Source organism: Ictalurus furcatus, chromosome 28, assembly GCF_023375685.1.
Source record: "Ictalurus furcatus strain D&B chromosome 28, Billie_1.0, whole genome shotgun sequence".
In the NCBI taxonomy this organism is placed as follows: domain Eukaryota; kingdom Metazoa; phylum Chordata; class Actinopteri; order Siluriformes; family Ictaluridae; genus Ictalurus; species Ictalurus furcatus.
The window spans coordinates 1,449,486-1,468,842 of NC_071282.1; the positions used below are offsets into that span (position 1 = coordinate 1,449,486).

A 19,357-nucleotide genomic window follows, 5' to 3' on the forward strand; every position below is an offset into this window, starting at 1 on the left:
TTCTTTTTATTTAAAGTCTTTGTGCTTTGAAACACGCTACGTTATTCGGTGTGTTGAAGTAATTTCCACTGAAACAGGAAGTCATTGCGGGACATATTGAACGGCTCCTGCAAAATTTTAAATAGCCGATAGCATTGAGTTTACCTCACAGCCTGGGTTAAACCGTACTTGACTGTTAACAACATGGGTTTTTATGACGTTGTGGGCGGGGCAACATCCAAAAAAGGATTTCTAATTCACAAATGTTCATATACATACATACATACATATATATATATATATATATATATATATATATATATATATATATATATATATAAAATTTATTTTTTTTTACTGTTAGTGCTATTGTGATAACTTGACAGGTTAACAGAAGTATTTTTCGCCTACCTCTGTGTGCAGTCATAAAACTATATGCCTGAATTACATTTTGATTTATATTTTGTTAAAATGTCCTTTTCCCCCCTGTGAATTAAATCCACTAGCCCTGTTCACTTTCTTTCGAGCAGATTGAGAGTGAGTGAGAGAGAGAGAGAGAGAGAGAGAGAGAGAGAGAGAGCTTTAACTCGTCCTGTGTCGCCCCCTAGAGGATGTCTGACCTTCCAAGAGTTCTAATACAACCCCAATTCTGAAGAAAGTTGGGACAGTAGAAAAAATGCAAAAAACAAACAAAAAGAGTGATTTGATAATTCAGTTCACACTGTACTATATTGAAAACACATTATTAACACATTATTTAATGTTTTACTTTATGGATTTAATTTATTTTTCAAAAATACACACTCATTTCAAATCTGATGACTGGAACACCAAAAAAGTTGGGACAGTCAACTGTTTACGGCTGGGTAACATCAGCTTTTCTTTTAATAACACCTATTAAGCGTTTGGCGCTGAGTGAAGACACCAGTTGGTTAAGTTTAGCAAGAGGAATTTCCCCCATTCATCCATTATACATTTCTTCAGCTGTGTAACTGTACGTGGACTTTGTTGCCTTATTTTGTGCTTCATAAAATGCCACACGTTCTCAATGGGAGACGGGTCAGGACTGCAGCAGGCCATGCTCGCACCCGCACTCTCTGCTTACACAACCATGTGCTTGTAATCCGGGCAGAATGTGGTTTGGTGTTGTCCTGCTCTGGATGGCAGTGTATGTTGCTTCAAAATGTGTACATATCTTTCTGCATGAATGATGCTTTCACAGATGTGTGAGTTACCCATGCAATGGGCACTGACACGTCCCATAAATGGGCACTGATACACCCCATACCATGACAGAAGCTGGCTTTTGGACTTGACGCTGATAACAGCTCGGACAGTCCTTTTCCTCTTTGTCCCGGAGAACACAATGGTTGTTTTGTCCAAAAACTATTTGAAATGTTGACTCGTCAGACCACAAAACACTGTGCTACTGTCCATCTCAGATGAGACCGAGCCCAGAGAAGTGGGTGGAGATTCTGGACAGTGTTGATGTATGGCTTCTGCTTTGCATAGTAAAGCCTTAACTTGCATCTGTGGATGCAGCGGCGAATGGTGTCGAGTGACCAAGGTTTACCAAAGTAATCCCGAGCCCATGTCAGGATCTCCATTACAGTCTCATGATGGTTTTTACGACAGTGACGTCTGAGGGATCGGAGATCACGCGCATTCAGAAGTGGTTTTTGGCCTCGCCTTTCACACCGAGATTTGACCAGATTCCTTGAATCTTTTAATTATATCGTGCACTGTAGAAGGTGAAATGCCCAAAATCCTACCGATTTGTCTTTGGGGAATGTTCTTCTCAAAGTGTTGGATTATTCTCTGACGCATCTGTTGGCAGATCGGCAAGACTCGACCCATCCTTGCCCTTGAAGGACTCTGCCTTTTCTGGAGGCTCCTTTTATACGATGAATAGACGATTGCCTCACCTGTTTCACATCACCTTCTTATTTCAACTTGGGTCTGTTGTTCAAAATGTAAACAAGTCATTTAAACCAAGCATTTACTAAGACTGCTAAGTGTTTCATACTTGTAGATTATTTCTTAATCTTTCACACCTAACTGTTTTACAAACGTCTGTAGCAGAGTTATTTATTTATTTATTTTTGCCACATCGTGCCTTTTTTCAAATAGTAAAGACAAACTGTTCACACAGGTGTGTGTTCGTTAACTGGTTAGGAATCGGATCTCCAAAATGTTTTAACAGTGCAGGTCATGCAAATGCATTTTTATTCAGAAAGGATTAACCACCAATGATTAGAGGGCCAATATTTCTCCTAATTTAAAGTATGAAATTTCTGATCTGTTTGATTTTTATGCATTTGTGGTGCTATGTTTTAACCCATTGTTTATGTGTATAATAAAACATTTCTTAAAAACACTATTTATAGAGACAATATTTCAGATTTTTTTACTTACTAATATAAATGTGGAATGTAGAACATAATAAAGGAATTATCATCAATAACAGTTTAAATTAAAACAAGCAGTTTTATAACTAACCCTGTAGATGATAATGTCACTTATACACTTATGCACTGCACACTTGTACATTATACACTTATGCACTATACACTATCCACTTATACACCATACACTTATACACTATACACTATACACTTATGCACTACACACTTATACACTACACACTTATACACCATACACTTATACACTATACACTATACACTTATGCACTACACACTTATACACTACACACTTATACACTACACACTTATACACTATACACTTATGCAGTATACAATTATACACTACACACTTATACACTTATACACTATACACTTATGCACTATACACTTATACACTTATACACTATACACTATAAACTTATGCACTATACACTTATGCACTATAAACTATACACTCATACACTATACACTTATACAGTAACCACGCTCTTGTGCATTCAGCTGTAGAGGTGTTTTGTTTCCTTATTGTTTGTGTATCATACATTATCAGTGGGGCTGAGCTTCTCTCTTGACTTTCACTCACACACATACACACACACAAACACACACGCATACACATGCACACACACACACACTAAGTTTATGAGACCGTGTTAAATATGTGACACTAGAGACTGATCTCGACAACTAATACGATCCCTTACAATCAGATACACTAAAATCCGACAAGGCAGACTACATATTCAGTCTCGACGTCGACTCCAAATTCTACGCTCACTGGGGGGCGGAGTCTCTGGGCGACCTTGTCGGCGTGCTGCATGCCTGGTTTTTCGGAAAATCTCGGGAACAGTTCACATACGAGCGGCGTCCTGAATCTCAGGCCTTCATACCTTTTGAAGAAGGAGACTACTACTACGGAGGTGCCATGATCGGAGGACGCCTCGACAAAGTGCACAAGCTGGTGAAGACGTGCCGCATGCAGCTGGATGTGGACCGAGCCAATCACATTGAAGCAGCATGGCAGGAGGAGTCTCACCTGAACAAGTACTTCCTGTACAATAAGCCCAGCAAGGCGCTCTCACCTGAATACCTGTGGGACGACACAAAAGGGAAACCCAGCTACATGAAAGTGGTGCGTTTCTCTCAGGTGGTCAAGAAGTACGCCGAGGTCCGACCCAACCCTTAAAGCACACTGTACTGTAATGGGTTTCTCAGGAAAGATAAATGAACTAACACCATTAACTCTATCACCATCATCTCACAGGTTTCAACCACAGACTACACCAAGGTCTTCCATCAGGAAATGTTTGGTTACCCTACATTATAATACATGTTGATGATTATATTAATAAATTGTGTTTTCCTGGATTTTTAGGTCCTAATTATGTTTGTAAGTTACACAAATGCAATAAAGACAATTCTTAAAGGAAATCTAACTCCATGTCTTCAAACTTCAGTACAGGAACCATGGTGCAGTAGTTGCTCTTCTTAAATATACATCCTCTTTTATCTACCTCATTTGAATATGATTGTTCTTGTGGAACAATGTACACCACTCTTTACAGACCTGAAATACTCAGCACACGTTGTTGACCTCCACTGACCGTTTCACAAAAAGAAAATGGTGTCGTTAAGATTATCCAAAAAAACAATATTGCCAAAGACCTTCCTGTTTTCATGTGACATGTTTAGGCTTTGCAGCATGCGATCAGAATCCCTTACTATCGAAAAACCTCTGCAAGAGTGTCGACATCTTCAATAAGCGATTAATTCTGATCGAGGTCGTGTGGATCCAAAGCCTATCCCAGGAACACTGGATACGGGGCAGGAATACACCCTGGATGGGACACCAGTCCATCGCAGGGCACCACGCACTCATATTTACAACTAGGGGCATTTTAATGTAGACAATCCACTTACTGACATGTATTTGGCAAACCAGAGAAAAGGTAAATATACACGATGACAAAGTAAAACCAGTTTGCCCTGTTATACAGGGTTGGGAGGGGGGACATTTATTTTCCAGCACATGGAGAGTGACTTCACATGTTGTTGTAAGGTTCTAACAGAAAAGCAAATAAATCACAAATAAAAGGTTACTGTTGTTTTATTGGAAATGATGATTGTGTGCTGTGAAAGTGAAAGCACCTTTTACTACTAGTAATAATTAATCTATTATATAGCCCAAATAAATAAAGAATTAAAACAAACTTTAAAATGGAGTGTTTTGGGTATAGTTCTTCAGTTCGTCTGTTGGCGATAGTATTCCTGTTACACCACCACGATCTGTGAACGATTACAAATATTAAAAATGTATTAATGAAGGACTTTTGAACTGTTTATGGTTATAGATCTTGTGTGAGACTCAAGTCTTCAGGACAGACGAGTTTACACGGTCCTGTATCTCAGTAACGTAACAACTGTGGTTGTTCTGTTTTTGAGGACTTGAAGAGAAACGCCTGTTTCCCTCCACTGTAAATAAAAGGCCAGAACCTGTTCCAGCATCACGATGCCCTTGGGCACATAGCGAGCTCCATGAAGACTTGGCGCGCTGCGGTTGGAACAAGGCGGAAGAACTCGAAACCCAGGGCTCATATCGAGAGTGGATATTCAGAGCTATTGATTCTTTAAACAATGAATTGAACAGGACACACCTGGGCCGCACGAAACACCTGTCAGTCACTTGTTTCAATATTTTCCCCACTTGAAAAAATGGGTGGGGATCAAACCAAAAGGTGTCGTGTTCTAAGTTGCTCACAGATTTAAACATGAGGAAACGAAAGCTGAAAGTCTTTCAAACACAAATGTCTTCGCTGTATAGCGAAAGCAATAGAATTGGCCTCGTTGTTCCAATACATTTGGAGGGCACTGTCTTTGGTTGTTGCAAAAAAGTTGGTGGGACAGAGAGAGACCACACATGAAGGGAGGAAGAAATAAAAAAAATGTTCTAATCAATCAATAAAGAATAAAGTCTTTCATTCGTTTATGTTCTAATGAACGTAAAACTAAAAGACAAAGACAGCTAAAAGACAGAACGGAGGAGGTGAAAGGAGTGCCGTGATGGTGAGAGCACAAAGAGAGAGAGAGAGAGAGAGAGAGAGAGAGAGAGAGAGAGAGAGATGGAGACAAACAAAGAAGCTTGACGAGGCGCCAGGTGAGAGGGCTAATCAAGTCAGAATATTAGGACCTGTAGGAGGAAGGCTACTCATAATTGGCCATTGTAAATATTCTGAGGAGTTTCCCTTTAGTGCATGTGCATATTTAGTGCATAATATAGCAATATCAGATCAAGGATTAGAACGTTTTTCTCCCCTTACAGAGACTGAACTAGCTTCATTAATCTCTTCAGCAAAATCATCAACTTGCATATTAGATCCTGTACCTACATGTTTCTTTAAACAGATTTGTCCTGGAACAATTGAACCTCTTCTAAATATAATCAATTCTTCCCTTAGCACTGGCTATGTACCTAAATCATTTAAATTAGCAGATATTAAACCCCTGATTAAAAAACCTGACCTTGACCACTCTCAACTGTGCAGCTATAGACCTATATCTAATCTCCCCTTCACCTCCAAGATATTAGAAAAAGTTGTACACAGCAGTTATGCTTGTACTTACACAGGAATAACATTCATGAAATGTACCAGGATTTAGACCTCATCATAGCACAGAGACAGCATTAGTTAAAGTAGTAAATGACCTACAACTGACCTCTGATCAGGGTTGTGTCTCATTGCTCGTGCTACTTGACCTTAATGCAGCTTTTGATACTATAGATCATACTATTCTCCTTGATAGATTAGAAAATGTTGTTGGCATTAAGGGAACAGTCCTCTCCTGCCTCAGGTCTTATTTGACTGATTGTTATCAGTTCGTAGATGTAAATGGCAACTTCTCCACGCATACCTGTCATGAAATTAGGTTTAGGACGGATGCAATCGCAGTTAAGAGGCAAGGGGTCAGACAATCAACATACAGGCATGAATGAGGCAAGGCAAGAATCAAAAACGAGTAAAAAAAAAACTAGATCAAAAACCACGAATAAATACGAGGACCAAGGTACAACCGCTTGGTAAATGACAGAGATAATAGCAACTGAGCATATTACTTCACAAAGACATTGTGAATGATCAGTCTCTTTTATAGTTTGGTGTTTGTGAGTGTGATTGGGAACAGGTGTGTCTGAATAGTGTTCCGGAGAAGGTGAACATGTGTGTGTGGGAAGGGTAGTCCATGGCAGCCATGTTTGTAGGCCACAGTGTAGGATGGGAAATGTAGTCAATGCTTTGCTGTGACATGACAACACCAAGGTTAAAGGTGGTGTTCCACAAGGTTCTGTTTTAGGCCCACTGCTTTTTACTTTATATATGCTACCTCTAGATCATTCTGTTTGTGAACATGGAATTAGCTTCCACTGTTATGCTGATGATACACAGTTGTATGTTTCAGCGAAGCCAGACGACAGACAGCAACTTAATAAAGTCGAGGATTGTGTAAAAGAGTTTAGATGGTGGATGCTTATTAACTTCCTCTTATTTAGACCGAATGTAGCTAGAAGTAATCTTTCTGATCTCACAGTAACTCTGGATGGACTTTCTGTTTCATCATGTGCAGGAGTAAAAGACCTGGGTGTGATTATTGACTCCAGTCTATCATTTGATGCTCATGTAGATAATATTACTAGGATAGCCTTCTTTCATCTCAGAAATATTGCTAAGATAAGAAATATATTCTCACTACATGATGCAGAAATTTTAGTTCATGCTTTCATCACCTCTAGACTAGATTACTGTAATGCCTTTGTAGCACTTGTATGCTTTAATACAACTTTATTGAGCTACTGGACCAGTTCTAGGTTCAGATGGAGTGGAGTAACGGTGGAAAAAGTTAGACCAGAGACCAGGTACTTTAAATACAAAAGCCAGCAGTTTACTGAAGGTCAACAAAGACAATACATTAAACAGACATCAGAACCAATGAATAGTCCTGCAAGTAGCATAAGGTAGGTAGAACCCACTTTAACCCTTTTTTCCCCTCTTTCCCTTTCCTTCACCTAGGTCACAAATAATTTGGTTTACCTAGCTTATTTTATTAGATTAGACCGGTCTAAGTATTTTATTTTAGGTTAATAGGGTGGGCCTATTTTCTCTTTTTTTATCCCTCGAGTTAACTCTTTTTCCCTCTCCTTACAGGTGAGAAAACATTTATGTCGGTTCCCAATCAAAGTCAATTCAAGTAAAACACTCTTAAACCTTGTGTTACACAACGTAGACTGGAGGCGGATGCAGGTGCAGGTCACAGTCTTTATTAGACACAAAACTCACGATTAAAGTAAACGCGGTCTTCACCGGGAAACGAAAACATTCGAGGCATGGAACACAAACGAGACTACTGATCCAAACAGTACTAACCAGGATCAACTACAAGCACGATATAATACTGAGCGAAGTGCTCAGTCACCCAGGTATTTAAATAAAGAACATGATTAACTCAAAGCATGGACACCTGGGGCAAATTAAAGTCACTTAATACAAAATGCTCAATCCGGAAGCGAGCGAACAAAGACAATGTCACGTGACTCGTCAGGAGTCGAGCCACAGCGCCCTCTGCTGGCCGTGGCGTAACACCTTGACTCATAATATTCACAATAATGAAACAGAATACAATGTGAAGTAACACTTCAGATCCAGTTCAAGTTCAGTTTCACTTATACCTTCAAATTCAATTAAGATCAGGAAAATTCAGTTCAGTTCCAAGGGAAAAAATTAGTCCCAACACTCCTACCGCTCTGACAGCGAGTTTACTGGCGTCCCATCGTACACAGCAGATCCTCTCGGGCACGAAGAAGCCGAGTTGTCTCTAGAAACTTTGTCCATGGGTTTGGCTCGCCATCTTGTATCCCGTGTCTGTGTTTGTGCGTAGTCCCCACACGCAGCAGACCAAAGTCCAATTTCAAACAGGAACATAAGCAACAACAAAAAAAAAACCTGACCTGTATAACAGGTCATAAAAGAAATAAATTATTCTAACCACATGAATAAAGCAAATACCCCTTTACAATTTCTGTGAAACGTAACATTACTGCTACATTACTGTACATGTTTAACTAGGCCTCAGAATAGTGACTGAGAAGTACCTCTCTCCTGCCGTCAGGCCGATACATCTTTTACCTTTACATAAGCTAAAACTCACATTTAATCAACTTAACACAATATAAATTCACCCTTTACTTCTTTAGCTAACTCAAAGTTATTACTGGTAAATAGTGTTTGTGGCTTTCTCCAGAGTTACATCGTTAGCTCTTTGCTAGGGTTTACAGCATTCACTTCACAACAGCATTTGCAACACTTCAAGTAAAAGGGGCTGAAACTCACCAAAAACGTTGTGGTTTTCTTGTATTTAATCTTCATTAATACCCAAGCAGGTAAGTATTGTTTTTGAACTTCTAAACCAACTCTTCACAAAAGCTTTTAACTTTTTAGCTTAGTCTGTCTGCTACTCCTCTCAGCTCCCTGCTCAGTGCTGCTTCAAAATGGGCCTCCAAGTCTCTTCAAGGGGAAGCGTCACCACAATTCCTTACAGCCATACTTTTATTTGTTTACATTAAGTCACTGTCAAACTGTTTTTAATCATACTTAATTGTTTCTTACATGTAGGTGTCTTAACTGATTAGCTTATTTATGCATTTTATGAATTATTTATTGGTGATAATTCAACGTGGGTTACACCTTACTGTCAGAATGTTCCAGTAGGAGCATAAACAAACTCCAGTTAGTCCAGAATGCAGCTGCTAGAGTCCAGAAGATATGACCACATCACCCCAATCTTATGCACACTGCATTGGCTCCCAGTGAAATCTCACACTGATCATAAAATACTATTATTAAACTATAAAGCACTAAATTTTCTCTCGCCACAGTATCTAAGCGACCTTTCGGTTTTCTATGATCCACCACGCCTACTTAGATCAAAAGGTGCAGGCTATTTGTTGGTACCTCAAATAGTGAAGGCTACAGCAGGGGGAAGAGCTTTCTCTTATAGAGCACCACAGTTATGAAACAGCCTTCCAATTAGTGTTCGGGACTCAGACACAGTCTATAAGGCTACACTTATACACTATACACTTATACACTATGTACTGAGAGACTGAAACAGCACCCAGCACCTGAGTGGCCTGTGTGGAGAGAAATGGACGAATCCTTCTGATGTTGTAAAGGAGAAATGGACATGAGCATGTCAGATTAGCAATGTGAGAGGAAAAATACAGTTGACTGTCCATGGTTACCCAAAGGTTGTGTGCAGTAACCGAAGTTCTCCAGGAGGCATGAAAGAAATAGTAGTTATTGATTAGATAATAGTGAATTTCCGAATTCATCTGTGAGTTTCTAGTTAGTTAATAGTAGTTTCTAGAATGCGTATCTACTAGAGTTGCATGATTCATTTCTTCCTTTGAAGTTAAGCATTAATGATGGATCTGTATTCTAAACTGTCACCCATTTGTTGTATAGATTTTACTGTATGACCCATCCCTTAAGTGTCAATACGAGTGTAAACATTAACTCACACACTCATTCAATCACTACACATGACTTCACACACACACACACACACACACACACACACACATCCACACACACATGCACACACACACACACACACACACACACACACACGCGGAAGACGGACTGAAGGACAGTCTTTGGTATGTGGAGGACAGGAGAAACGTCAAAATGCGTTTTTTACAGAATTTATATCTGTTTTTCCTTATTATTGCCGGTTCACTCCTCGGGTATGTTATTATTATTATTATTACTATTATTATTGTTGTTGTTGTTGTTGTTGTTGTTGTTACACTGAGCGCTGGTATTTCAACTTCAGGCAGTTACTTTTTAAAGGTTTATTCCAGAGAACTACAACAGCGTGCCCTGCCAATTAAATAAATATAATATAGTGCCATGTTTGTAACACACCTGTAGGGACTGTTTTCATGGATTTGCATTCAGTTTGTAGAATACAAGCCACAGTTCTCTCAGTTTATTTTTGTGATGTGTGTGATGCGATTTCCATTTGATCCATTTTTATAATTTTTTTGGTTTGTTTTTGATATCATTGATGTTTGCCACAAAAAATCTGCAGTTCTGTCACGAGTGGCTTCATTCTGATGATAAAACTGTTAGAATGTGATGCAATAAAATGTTATTACATGCGGAAAATAATATGTTGTATTTTGAGGGCAGCGGTCTTCTTCTTACCTTCCCTCTGGCTGAGCGAGATCTGATGTTAGGCGAGGCTGTTTTTCTGTTTTTCATACCTCCATTGTATTTTTGATGCTAAATACTCAGGTCTGCTTAGTTACCGCTCATGTTAAATTTAATACTGTCACAACTTTCAGTGTCCTCCACTAATATTGGCACCCTTGGTAAATATGAGCTGTGGAAAAATTGTCTTTATTGTGTAACATTTTGATCTTTTGTAAAAAAAAGACAAAATCACAAGGTGGCCTAGCTGCACCAAACTTTCAATATTACTTTGTTATAAACTCTATAAACTAATATCAAATACTGATGTAACTATAACACTACCAATAATCAGAGGCGAAAATGATTTGTCTGTCTCCTCCAACCCTGAACTCTGGAAAGAAATCTGTAACAGTACTTTCTCTATGACTAGCAACCGAAATGTACAACTCATACAGTATAAGATTATTCATAGGACCCACATCACCCCCAAAAAAAGTTTAAAATGGGTTTAAGCGACACAGACACCTGTTCACAATGCTCTTTGGGCAGCACGGACGATTACGTCCACACCACAAGGACCAGTTTACTCTTACTGGATAGTAGTGACTGATAAACCTTCCACTATCATGGGCTGTAGAATCCCTCCATCGCCATCACTTTGTTTACTCAGTAATTCCATAGAAGTCGATAATCTTCCAACCAAATCTAAACACCCACTCCTCATCTCTCTCCAAATATCGCCAAGAAAATAATTCGGTTAATCTGGAAATCAAAAATATCTATACATATCAATCATCGGGTCAACCTTCTTACAGAATACATCACGTTAGAAAAAAATAACATTCACCCACAAGAAAAATATATTTACATATAATGACATCTGGAACCCATCTTTAATTCATTTTAATCTAAATCAAACACCTGGAACCGGACCCACGCACTCTCCCAATCATATCTCCACAAACTTATAAGAAAGAAAGGGAAAGGATAAAAACATTTGAAAATATTGATACATTTGTGTTTTTATCCATATATATGCATATACATGTCTATATTATATATTGTTCATATTATTATTAGTTATAGCACTATTGTCATCATTACCATCTATATTATTATCGGTCACGTAAGGAGGTTGAGGACAGGTGCACATGCAGATAAGAGTTTTATTGAAGGAGATATAGGCAGTCAAATCCAAATCATAAAACAATAACGTGGTCAAAACATGGCAAAGACCAAGACAATAGTCAAATAACGAGGAAGAGAACCCGATCAAAACCATGAAACAAAGCTAGGAATAAAGGCTTGGTACACAACTGTGACTATAGCAACTGAGCATAATAACTCGCAAAGCCATTGTGTTGAAACAGTCTCTATATCTGGGTGGGCAATCTTATCCAGAAAGGGCCGGTGTGGGTGCAGGTTTTCTTTCCAATGAAGCAGATGCCACACCTGAATCTAATTAATGCCAAGATCAACTGATTAAACAGGTGGAATCAGGTGTGCCTCCTGCTTGGCTGGAATGAAAACCTGCACCAACACCGGCCCTTTCCAGATAAGATTGCCCACCCCTGCTCTATATACTGTGGAGTGAGTGTGTGTGAGATTGGCAACAGGTGTGTGTGAACTCCGGGGAGAAGGTGAACGTGTGCATGTGCGGGAAGTGTAGTCCTCTTCGGCCATGTTTGTCATTCGTGGTGCATCCTGGGAAACGGAGTCATTGGTTTGCTGAGATCTGACATTATCACTGTTGCCAGCATTGTCATCACTGTCATTATTATCGCCACAATTATGGAAATACCTTTAGATATAGTTATATTTTTAAATATGGGTTTTCTGATTACTATGACTGCATAATCATAATCATATCATAATTATATTTATAACTTATTAATACATACTAATAGATGTGATTAATATTAGACTCTGGAAACATATATCTATAAAACTACAAACTTTGCGTGTTATATACTGTAGGTTTGGTACTGGTAAATCAATAAATCAATAAATCTCATGGCTCTTATTATCTTATCTCATTCAATTGTTCGTTTTGACATTTTTGTGATAGATAACAGATAACAACGAGAAACCTTTTTATTTAAAGAAATATTTTCTTCTTGTGCTTTCACAATGTTCTCCCTCCAACTCTAGTAATCTGCTTTAAAGAGGGCAGGTGGAGTGGAGCAGGGACAGGGCCAAGGTTATTTTAGTTATAAAAAATATTGTAAAAAATCCTGTCATGTAATGAGGTGAAGGACGGATTCAAGCGCAGTTAAGAGCTTTTATTTAAGAGAATATAATCCAAAGGGGAAGGCAAAATCAACAGCGAAGACAGACAAAGGTCAGGCGATCAAACAGACTAGAGCAGGTAAGACAAGATAATCAGAAGCAAGGGCAAAACAGAATCAGAACCGTTTAGTATTTTTTATCTGATTTATTATTACAAACTAACGATCGATTTTGAACATCAAACACCAATCGCTCCACTGCTACTGCTATCGCATGGTAATACACGTTACTCTGCCCTCTAGTGGTCTTTTACGATTCAGCAACATTGACGGATCCACTCCATTCAGTTCCAAAAAGATTCAGTTTCACTTTCAACTTTTAACCAGGAGTCTGCTGAGATCTGTTTGCAGTTAAATAAATATTGTCACTCCCTCTACTTTACATGAAGTCTCTTATGAAAGACGTCTTTGTAAAGCAACATTCCTGTAACTTCATTCACAATGTAACAGACCTCCATATTTGGATTTTAGTGTATCTGATTGTATAGAATCATATTATTTGTCGAGATCAGTCTCTAGCGTCACATATTTATCACGGTCTCATAAACTTGGGGTGTGTGTGTGTGTGTGTGTGTGTGTGTGTGTGTGTGTGTGTGTGTGTTTTCTTTATCAGACTCATTTACTTCAGCTACACATCCTCCTGGTTCAGGTGAGAAATACACAATCACTCACTCCCACCCACACAGGTGAGTGTGAGCAGCCGTGTGTATGCGTGTGTGCGTGTGTGTGTGTGTGTATATATATATATATATATATATATATATATATATATATATATATATATATATATATATATATATGTTTCATTTCATGAAATCAGCCATTTCCAGGTCCGCACTCCTTAATCGTACTCTAAATGAATTATAATGCTTCTACCTTTTGAAACATGGCAACTGCAGTAAACTTCAACAAACACATTAAGAGCACCTCCATGACCTTAATCTACTTTAAACCCATCTGTGTTTCGGCTATGCTGAACTGCCCCTACGTGTGAACGAGTGTACGGACGTATATGACCTGGATGAGGCTCAAGGTGTACGAATGTATTTATAATCAGTGTGTGATGACCCACGTGTGATGTTGTGTGTTTGCAGAGGTGTGTGGGAGTGCAGACTGACTGTGTGAGTACCCTAACTCTTATAAACACGTTTACCTTTATCGTTATACGTCTATACGGTGCAGCCGCTCAGGTTTATATTCACCGGGGTTATTAGTTTTCCAATTTAGCCGGTTTGTTACAGGTTTTTCACACATGAATGGGTAACAACTGTTGGTCTATTCATCTTTCAGGGAAGAAAAAAAACATGGTAATACAGACCTAATCTTTCCTACAGGGTGAGAACACACACACACACACACACACACACACAGACTCCTCTCTCTCTGTCGAGCTGAACATGTGTGTCTCCTCTTCTTTGACATGCTGGTTGCTGTGATGCTGTGGTTGATATGCCTTATCTGGAATCACATTTACATTTATTCATTTAGCAGCGTTTTTTATTCAAAGCGACTTACAAATGAGAAAATACGAGGAAATTACCTCGCTGATCTACTTCCTCCACCTTTGACTGAGAGCGATGTGTCTTTACGATTAAGACTGACGCTGGAGTTAATCCCACTTGCTGATGATCTCAAGACTTTCCTGATTTTCCTCAGAGAGATTTTCCTTCACCACGGTCGCCTCAGGCTCGCTCATTAAGACTCGAAACTGCATCCAGATTTCAGTAAAGCTGCTTTATTGTTAAACGTGTTATAGAAATAACAATCGATTCGTTAAATAAGGAATAAAACACGAGTTACCACCCTGAAGTGGACCATTTTACAATAAACCTCGTGTTTTATTCCTCTTATTCGACAATTAAACATTGCTGTGGAATAAAGGAATAATAATAATAATAATAATAATAAATTATTATTATATTATTATTATATTTACTTCACTACTTTCCTACTAGGATTGCATGCGCTCAGCCCAGTGTGAGTAATAGGTGAGTAAACGTGTGCGCATAACAACAGAACAGACCTCAGCTTTTTTCCTTTAATTTGTCACCTGTCCGTACCTACCAATATACTGTAAATTAAGTGAAAGCTAAAGTGTGTGTGTGTGTGTGTGTGTGTGTGTGTGTGTTGTCAGTCGGCCAGATGTCTCCACAACGACCCCGTGGTTAGCTCCGATTGTGTGGGAGGGTACATATGATTTGACGGTGATTGACAACATCTACAAACAACAGAACATCACCGTGGCAGTCACCGTCTTCGCTCTGGGGAAGTAGGTCTTGACACTTGACACACACAAAGCATTGTGGGTAATGGTATGTGATAAAATGTTCAAAAATTTAAACACGTTTGCCAGCGAGGCTCTAACGGTGATGACACTAAACGGGTACCTAAGTGGTGTGACAGAAAACTGTTTGCCCCGTCGTCGGAAAATCACAAATTGATCCCCGATGCCACAGTTATCCATGTCCTGATGCCAAGGGAGCAAAATTGGCCATGCTCTCTGGGTGGGAGGGGCATCATGTCTCTACCCTGTCAATCAAAGCAGCCCTAATCAATCATGTCTCCATCATGTCTGTCAGTATGCAGAAGAGGGCAAATAGCACTTTAGTTCCATCAAAAACCTTCGTAATGAATCCCTTCTATGACTAACTGAATATGTTCCTGCAGGTACGTACGCTTCCTGAAGGACTTCCTAGAATCTGCAGAGCAGCACTTCATGGTGGGCTACCGAGTGCATTATTACCTGTTTACCGATCGTCCGGACGAGGTTCCCACGGTAACGCTGGGGGAAGGGCGTCAGTTGACCATGATAAAAACAGAAACCTCGAACCGATGGCAGGAAATCTCACTGCGCAGGATGGAGAGAATCGAGAAGCTCATCGAGAAGGAACTCACCGACAAGGCAGACTACATATTCAGTCTCGACGTCGACTCCAAATTCTACGCTCACTGGGGGGCGGAGTCTCTGGGCGACCTTGTCGGCACGCTGCATGCCTGGTTTTTCGGAAAATCCCGGAAACAGTTCACGTACGAGCGGCGTCCTGAATCTCAGGCCTTCATACCTTTAGAAGAAGGAGACTACTACTACGGAGGTGCCGTGATCGGAGGACGCCTCGACAAAGTGCACAAGCTGGTGAAGACGTGCCGCATGCAGCTGGATGTGGACCGAGCCAATCACATTGAAGCAGCATGGCAGGAGGAGTCTCACCTGAACAAGTACTTCCTGTACAATAAGCCCAGCAAGGCGCTCTCACCTGAATACCTGTGGGACGACACAAAAGGGAAACCCAGCTACATGAAAGTGGTGCGTTTCTCTCAGGTGGTCAAGAAGTACGCTGACGTCCGACCCAACCCTTAAAGCACACTGTACTGTAATGGGTTTCTCAGGAAAGATAAATGAACTAACACCATTAACTCTATCACCATCATCTCACAGGTTTCAACCACAGACTACACCAAGGTCTTCCATCAGGAAATGTTTGGTTACCCTACATTATAAGACGTGTTGATGATAATATTAATAAATTGTGTTTTCCTGGATTTTTAGGTCCTAATTATGTTTGTAAGTTACACAAATGCAATAAAGACAATTCTTAAAGGAGATCTAACTCCATGTCTTCAAACTTCAGGACAGGAACCATGGTGCAGTAGTTGCTCTTCTTAAATATACATTCTCTTTTATCTACCTCATTTGAATATGATTGTTCTTGTGGAAACAATGTACATCACTCTTTACAGACCTGAAATACTCAGCACACGTTGTTGACGTCCACTGACCGTTTCACAAAAAGAAAATGGTGTCGTTAAGATTATCCAAAAAAACAATATTGCCAAAGACCTTCCTGTTTTTATGTGACATGTTTAGGCTTTGCAGCATGCGATCAGAATCCCTTACTATCGAAAAACCTCTGCAAGAGTGTCGACATTACATCTTCAATAAGCGATTAATTCTGATCGAGGTCGTGTGGATCCAAAGCCTATCCCAGGAACACTGGATACGGGGCAGGAATACACCCTGGATGGGACACCAGTCCATCACAGGGCACTACGCACTCATATTTACAACTAGGGGCATTTTAGTGTAGATAATCCACTTACTGACATGTATTTGGCAAACCAGAGAAAAGCTAAATATACACGATGACAAAGTAAAAACAGTTTGCCCTGTTAAACAGGGATGGGAGGGGGGACATTTATTTTCCAGCACACGGAGAGTGAGTTCACATGTTGTTGTAAGGTTCTAACAGAAAAGCAAATAAATCTCAAATAAAAGGTTACTGTTGTTTTATTGGAAATGATGATTGTGTGCTGTGAAAGTGAAAGCACCTTTTACTACTAGTAATAATTAATCTATTATATAGCCCAAATAAATAAAGAATTAAAACAAACTTTAAAATGTTGTGTTTTGGGTATAGTTCTTCAGTTCGTCTGTCGGCGATAGTATTCCTGTTACACCACCACGATCTGTGAATGATTACAAATATTAAAAATGTATTAATGAAGGACTTTTGAACTGTTTATGGTTACAGATCTTGTGTGAGACTCGAGTCTTCAGGACAGACGAGTTTACACGGTCCTGTATCTCAGTAACGTAACAACTGCATTTGTTCTGTTTTTGAGGACTTGAAAAGAAACACCTGTTTACCTTCACTGTAAATAAAAGGCCAGAACCTGTTCCAGCATCACGATGCCCTTGGGCACATAGCGAGCTCCATGAAGACTGGAAGCTACAGTTGGAAGAAGGTGGAAGAACTCGAATCCCAGGGCTCAAATCGAGAGTAGATATTCAGAGCTATTGATTCTTTAAATTATGAATTGAACAGGACACACCTGGGCCGCACGAAACACCTGTCAGTCACTTGTTTCAATATTTTTCCCCACTTGACAAAAATCAAACCAAAAGGTGTCGTGTTCTCAGTTGCTCACAGATTTAAATATGAGGAAACGAAAGCTGAAAGTCTGATCTACCGTCTCATATTCGTCTTTTGATCTCAAACACAAATGTCTTCACTGTATAGCGAAAGCAATAGAATTGGCCTCGTTGTTCCAATACATTTGGAGGGGACTGTTTGTAGTTGTTGCAAAAAAGTGGGTGGGACAGAGAGAGACCACACATGAAGGGAGGAAGAATTTTTTAAAAAAATGTTCTAGTCAATCAATACAGAATAATGTCTTTCATTCGTTTATGTTCTAATGAACGTAAAACTAAAAGACAGACAAAGACAGCTAAAAGACAGAACAGAGGAGGTGAAAGGAGTGCCGTGATGGTGAGAGCACAAGAGAGAGAGAGAGAGAGAGAGAGAGAGAGAGAGATAAACAAAGAAGCTTGATGAGGCACCAGGTGAGAGGGCTAATCAAGTCAGAATACTAGGACCTGTAGGAGGAAGGTTACTCATAACTGGCCATTGTAAATATTCTGAGAAGTTTCCCTTTAGTGCATGTGACAGTCACAGCTGTCTGCCAGTTGAAGAGGAACTTCACTTTTGGTGTACATTTACATGCTGCAGTATCAGGTTATATTGCATTTAGCGATGTAATATGTGAAACAATACACACACACACACACACACACACACACACACACACACACACACTCGTCTTACTGAAAACATCACCACATCAATGATGACATTTTTCTAATCTGTTAACGTAGAGTGTCTTCTGTACAAGTCCCTGTGAATAAACTGCTACTGCAGAATGAATATAAAGCTGTGGTTTGCAGCTGCGAGATGCTGTTCTAGAAAATTAATCAACACCTTCTGACCAATCACAATCACAGAGCTGAATTAATAAACGCGCTGTGGTAGAATACAGTATGTAATAAGATAGGAGTCATTAAGTAAGTGAGTAAGTGTGTCAGTTCTTCTTTAAGAGTAAAATCTGCCAACCTGCATCAGCAAAGTGGCCACGCCCTTGTGTTACACACACGCACACACACACACACACACACACACACACACACACACACACACTACTAAAGATAGACTGAATCAAAGTCTCTAGCTGTCTTTGGTTCGTGGAGGATAAGAGAAACGTCACAATGCGGTCTGGACAGAATTTATATCTGTTTTTCCTTATTATCACCGTATTAACACTCCTCGGGTAGGTCATTATTGCTATTATTATTATTATTATTATTATTATTATTATTATTATTATTATTGTTGTTGTTGTTGTTGAGTGCTGGGATTTCAACTTTAGGCAGTTACTTTTTAACAGCTTTATTCTACGATTTACACTACAACAGTGTGTCCTGCCTAGTAAATAAATATAACATAGTGCCATGTGTACTGTTCAAAGATCTGGAAAAAAAAATCGTATTTATCATGTAAACTTTCGTTGTCCTTGTTAATCACTTCATATAGACTATACGGTACATGACAGGATTGAACATGCAGGCCTTTGTTATTTCTGACTATTAAAA

General features: G+C 39.4%; 2 protein-coding genes across 2 annotated transcripts; both read left to right on the forward strand.

Moving 5' to 3' along the window:
- The first annotated feature begins 1,189 nt into the window (after positions 1-1,189).
- On the forward strand, positions 1,190-3,610 carry LOC128603268 (globoside alpha-1,3-N-acetylgalactosaminyltransferase 1-like). The gene is made up of 2 exons (XM_053617581.1): positions 1,190-1,205; positions 3,113-3,610. Exons 1-2 carry the CDS (start codon positions 1,190-1,192, stop codon positions 3,586-3,588), a joined length of 492 nt encoding a protein of 163 aa, XP_053473556.1. The 3' UTR covers positions 3,589-3,610.
- Positions 3,611-10,042: 6,432 nt separating this feature from the next.
- LOC128603940 (globoside alpha-1,3-N-acetylgalactosaminyltransferase 1-like) lies at positions 10,043-17,367 on the forward strand. Its single transcript, XM_053618730.1, has 7 exons — positions 10,043-10,194; positions 13,547-13,582; positions 14,028-14,054; positions 14,224-14,268; positions 14,889-14,921; positions 15,068-15,202; positions 15,601-17,367. Exons 1-7 carry the CDS (start codon positions 10,043-10,045, stop codon positions 16,289-16,291), a joined length of 1,119 nt encoding a protein of 372 aa, XP_053474705.1. The 3' UTR covers positions 16,292-17,367.
- The last annotated feature ends 1,990 nt before the right edge of the window (positions 17,368-19,357 follow it).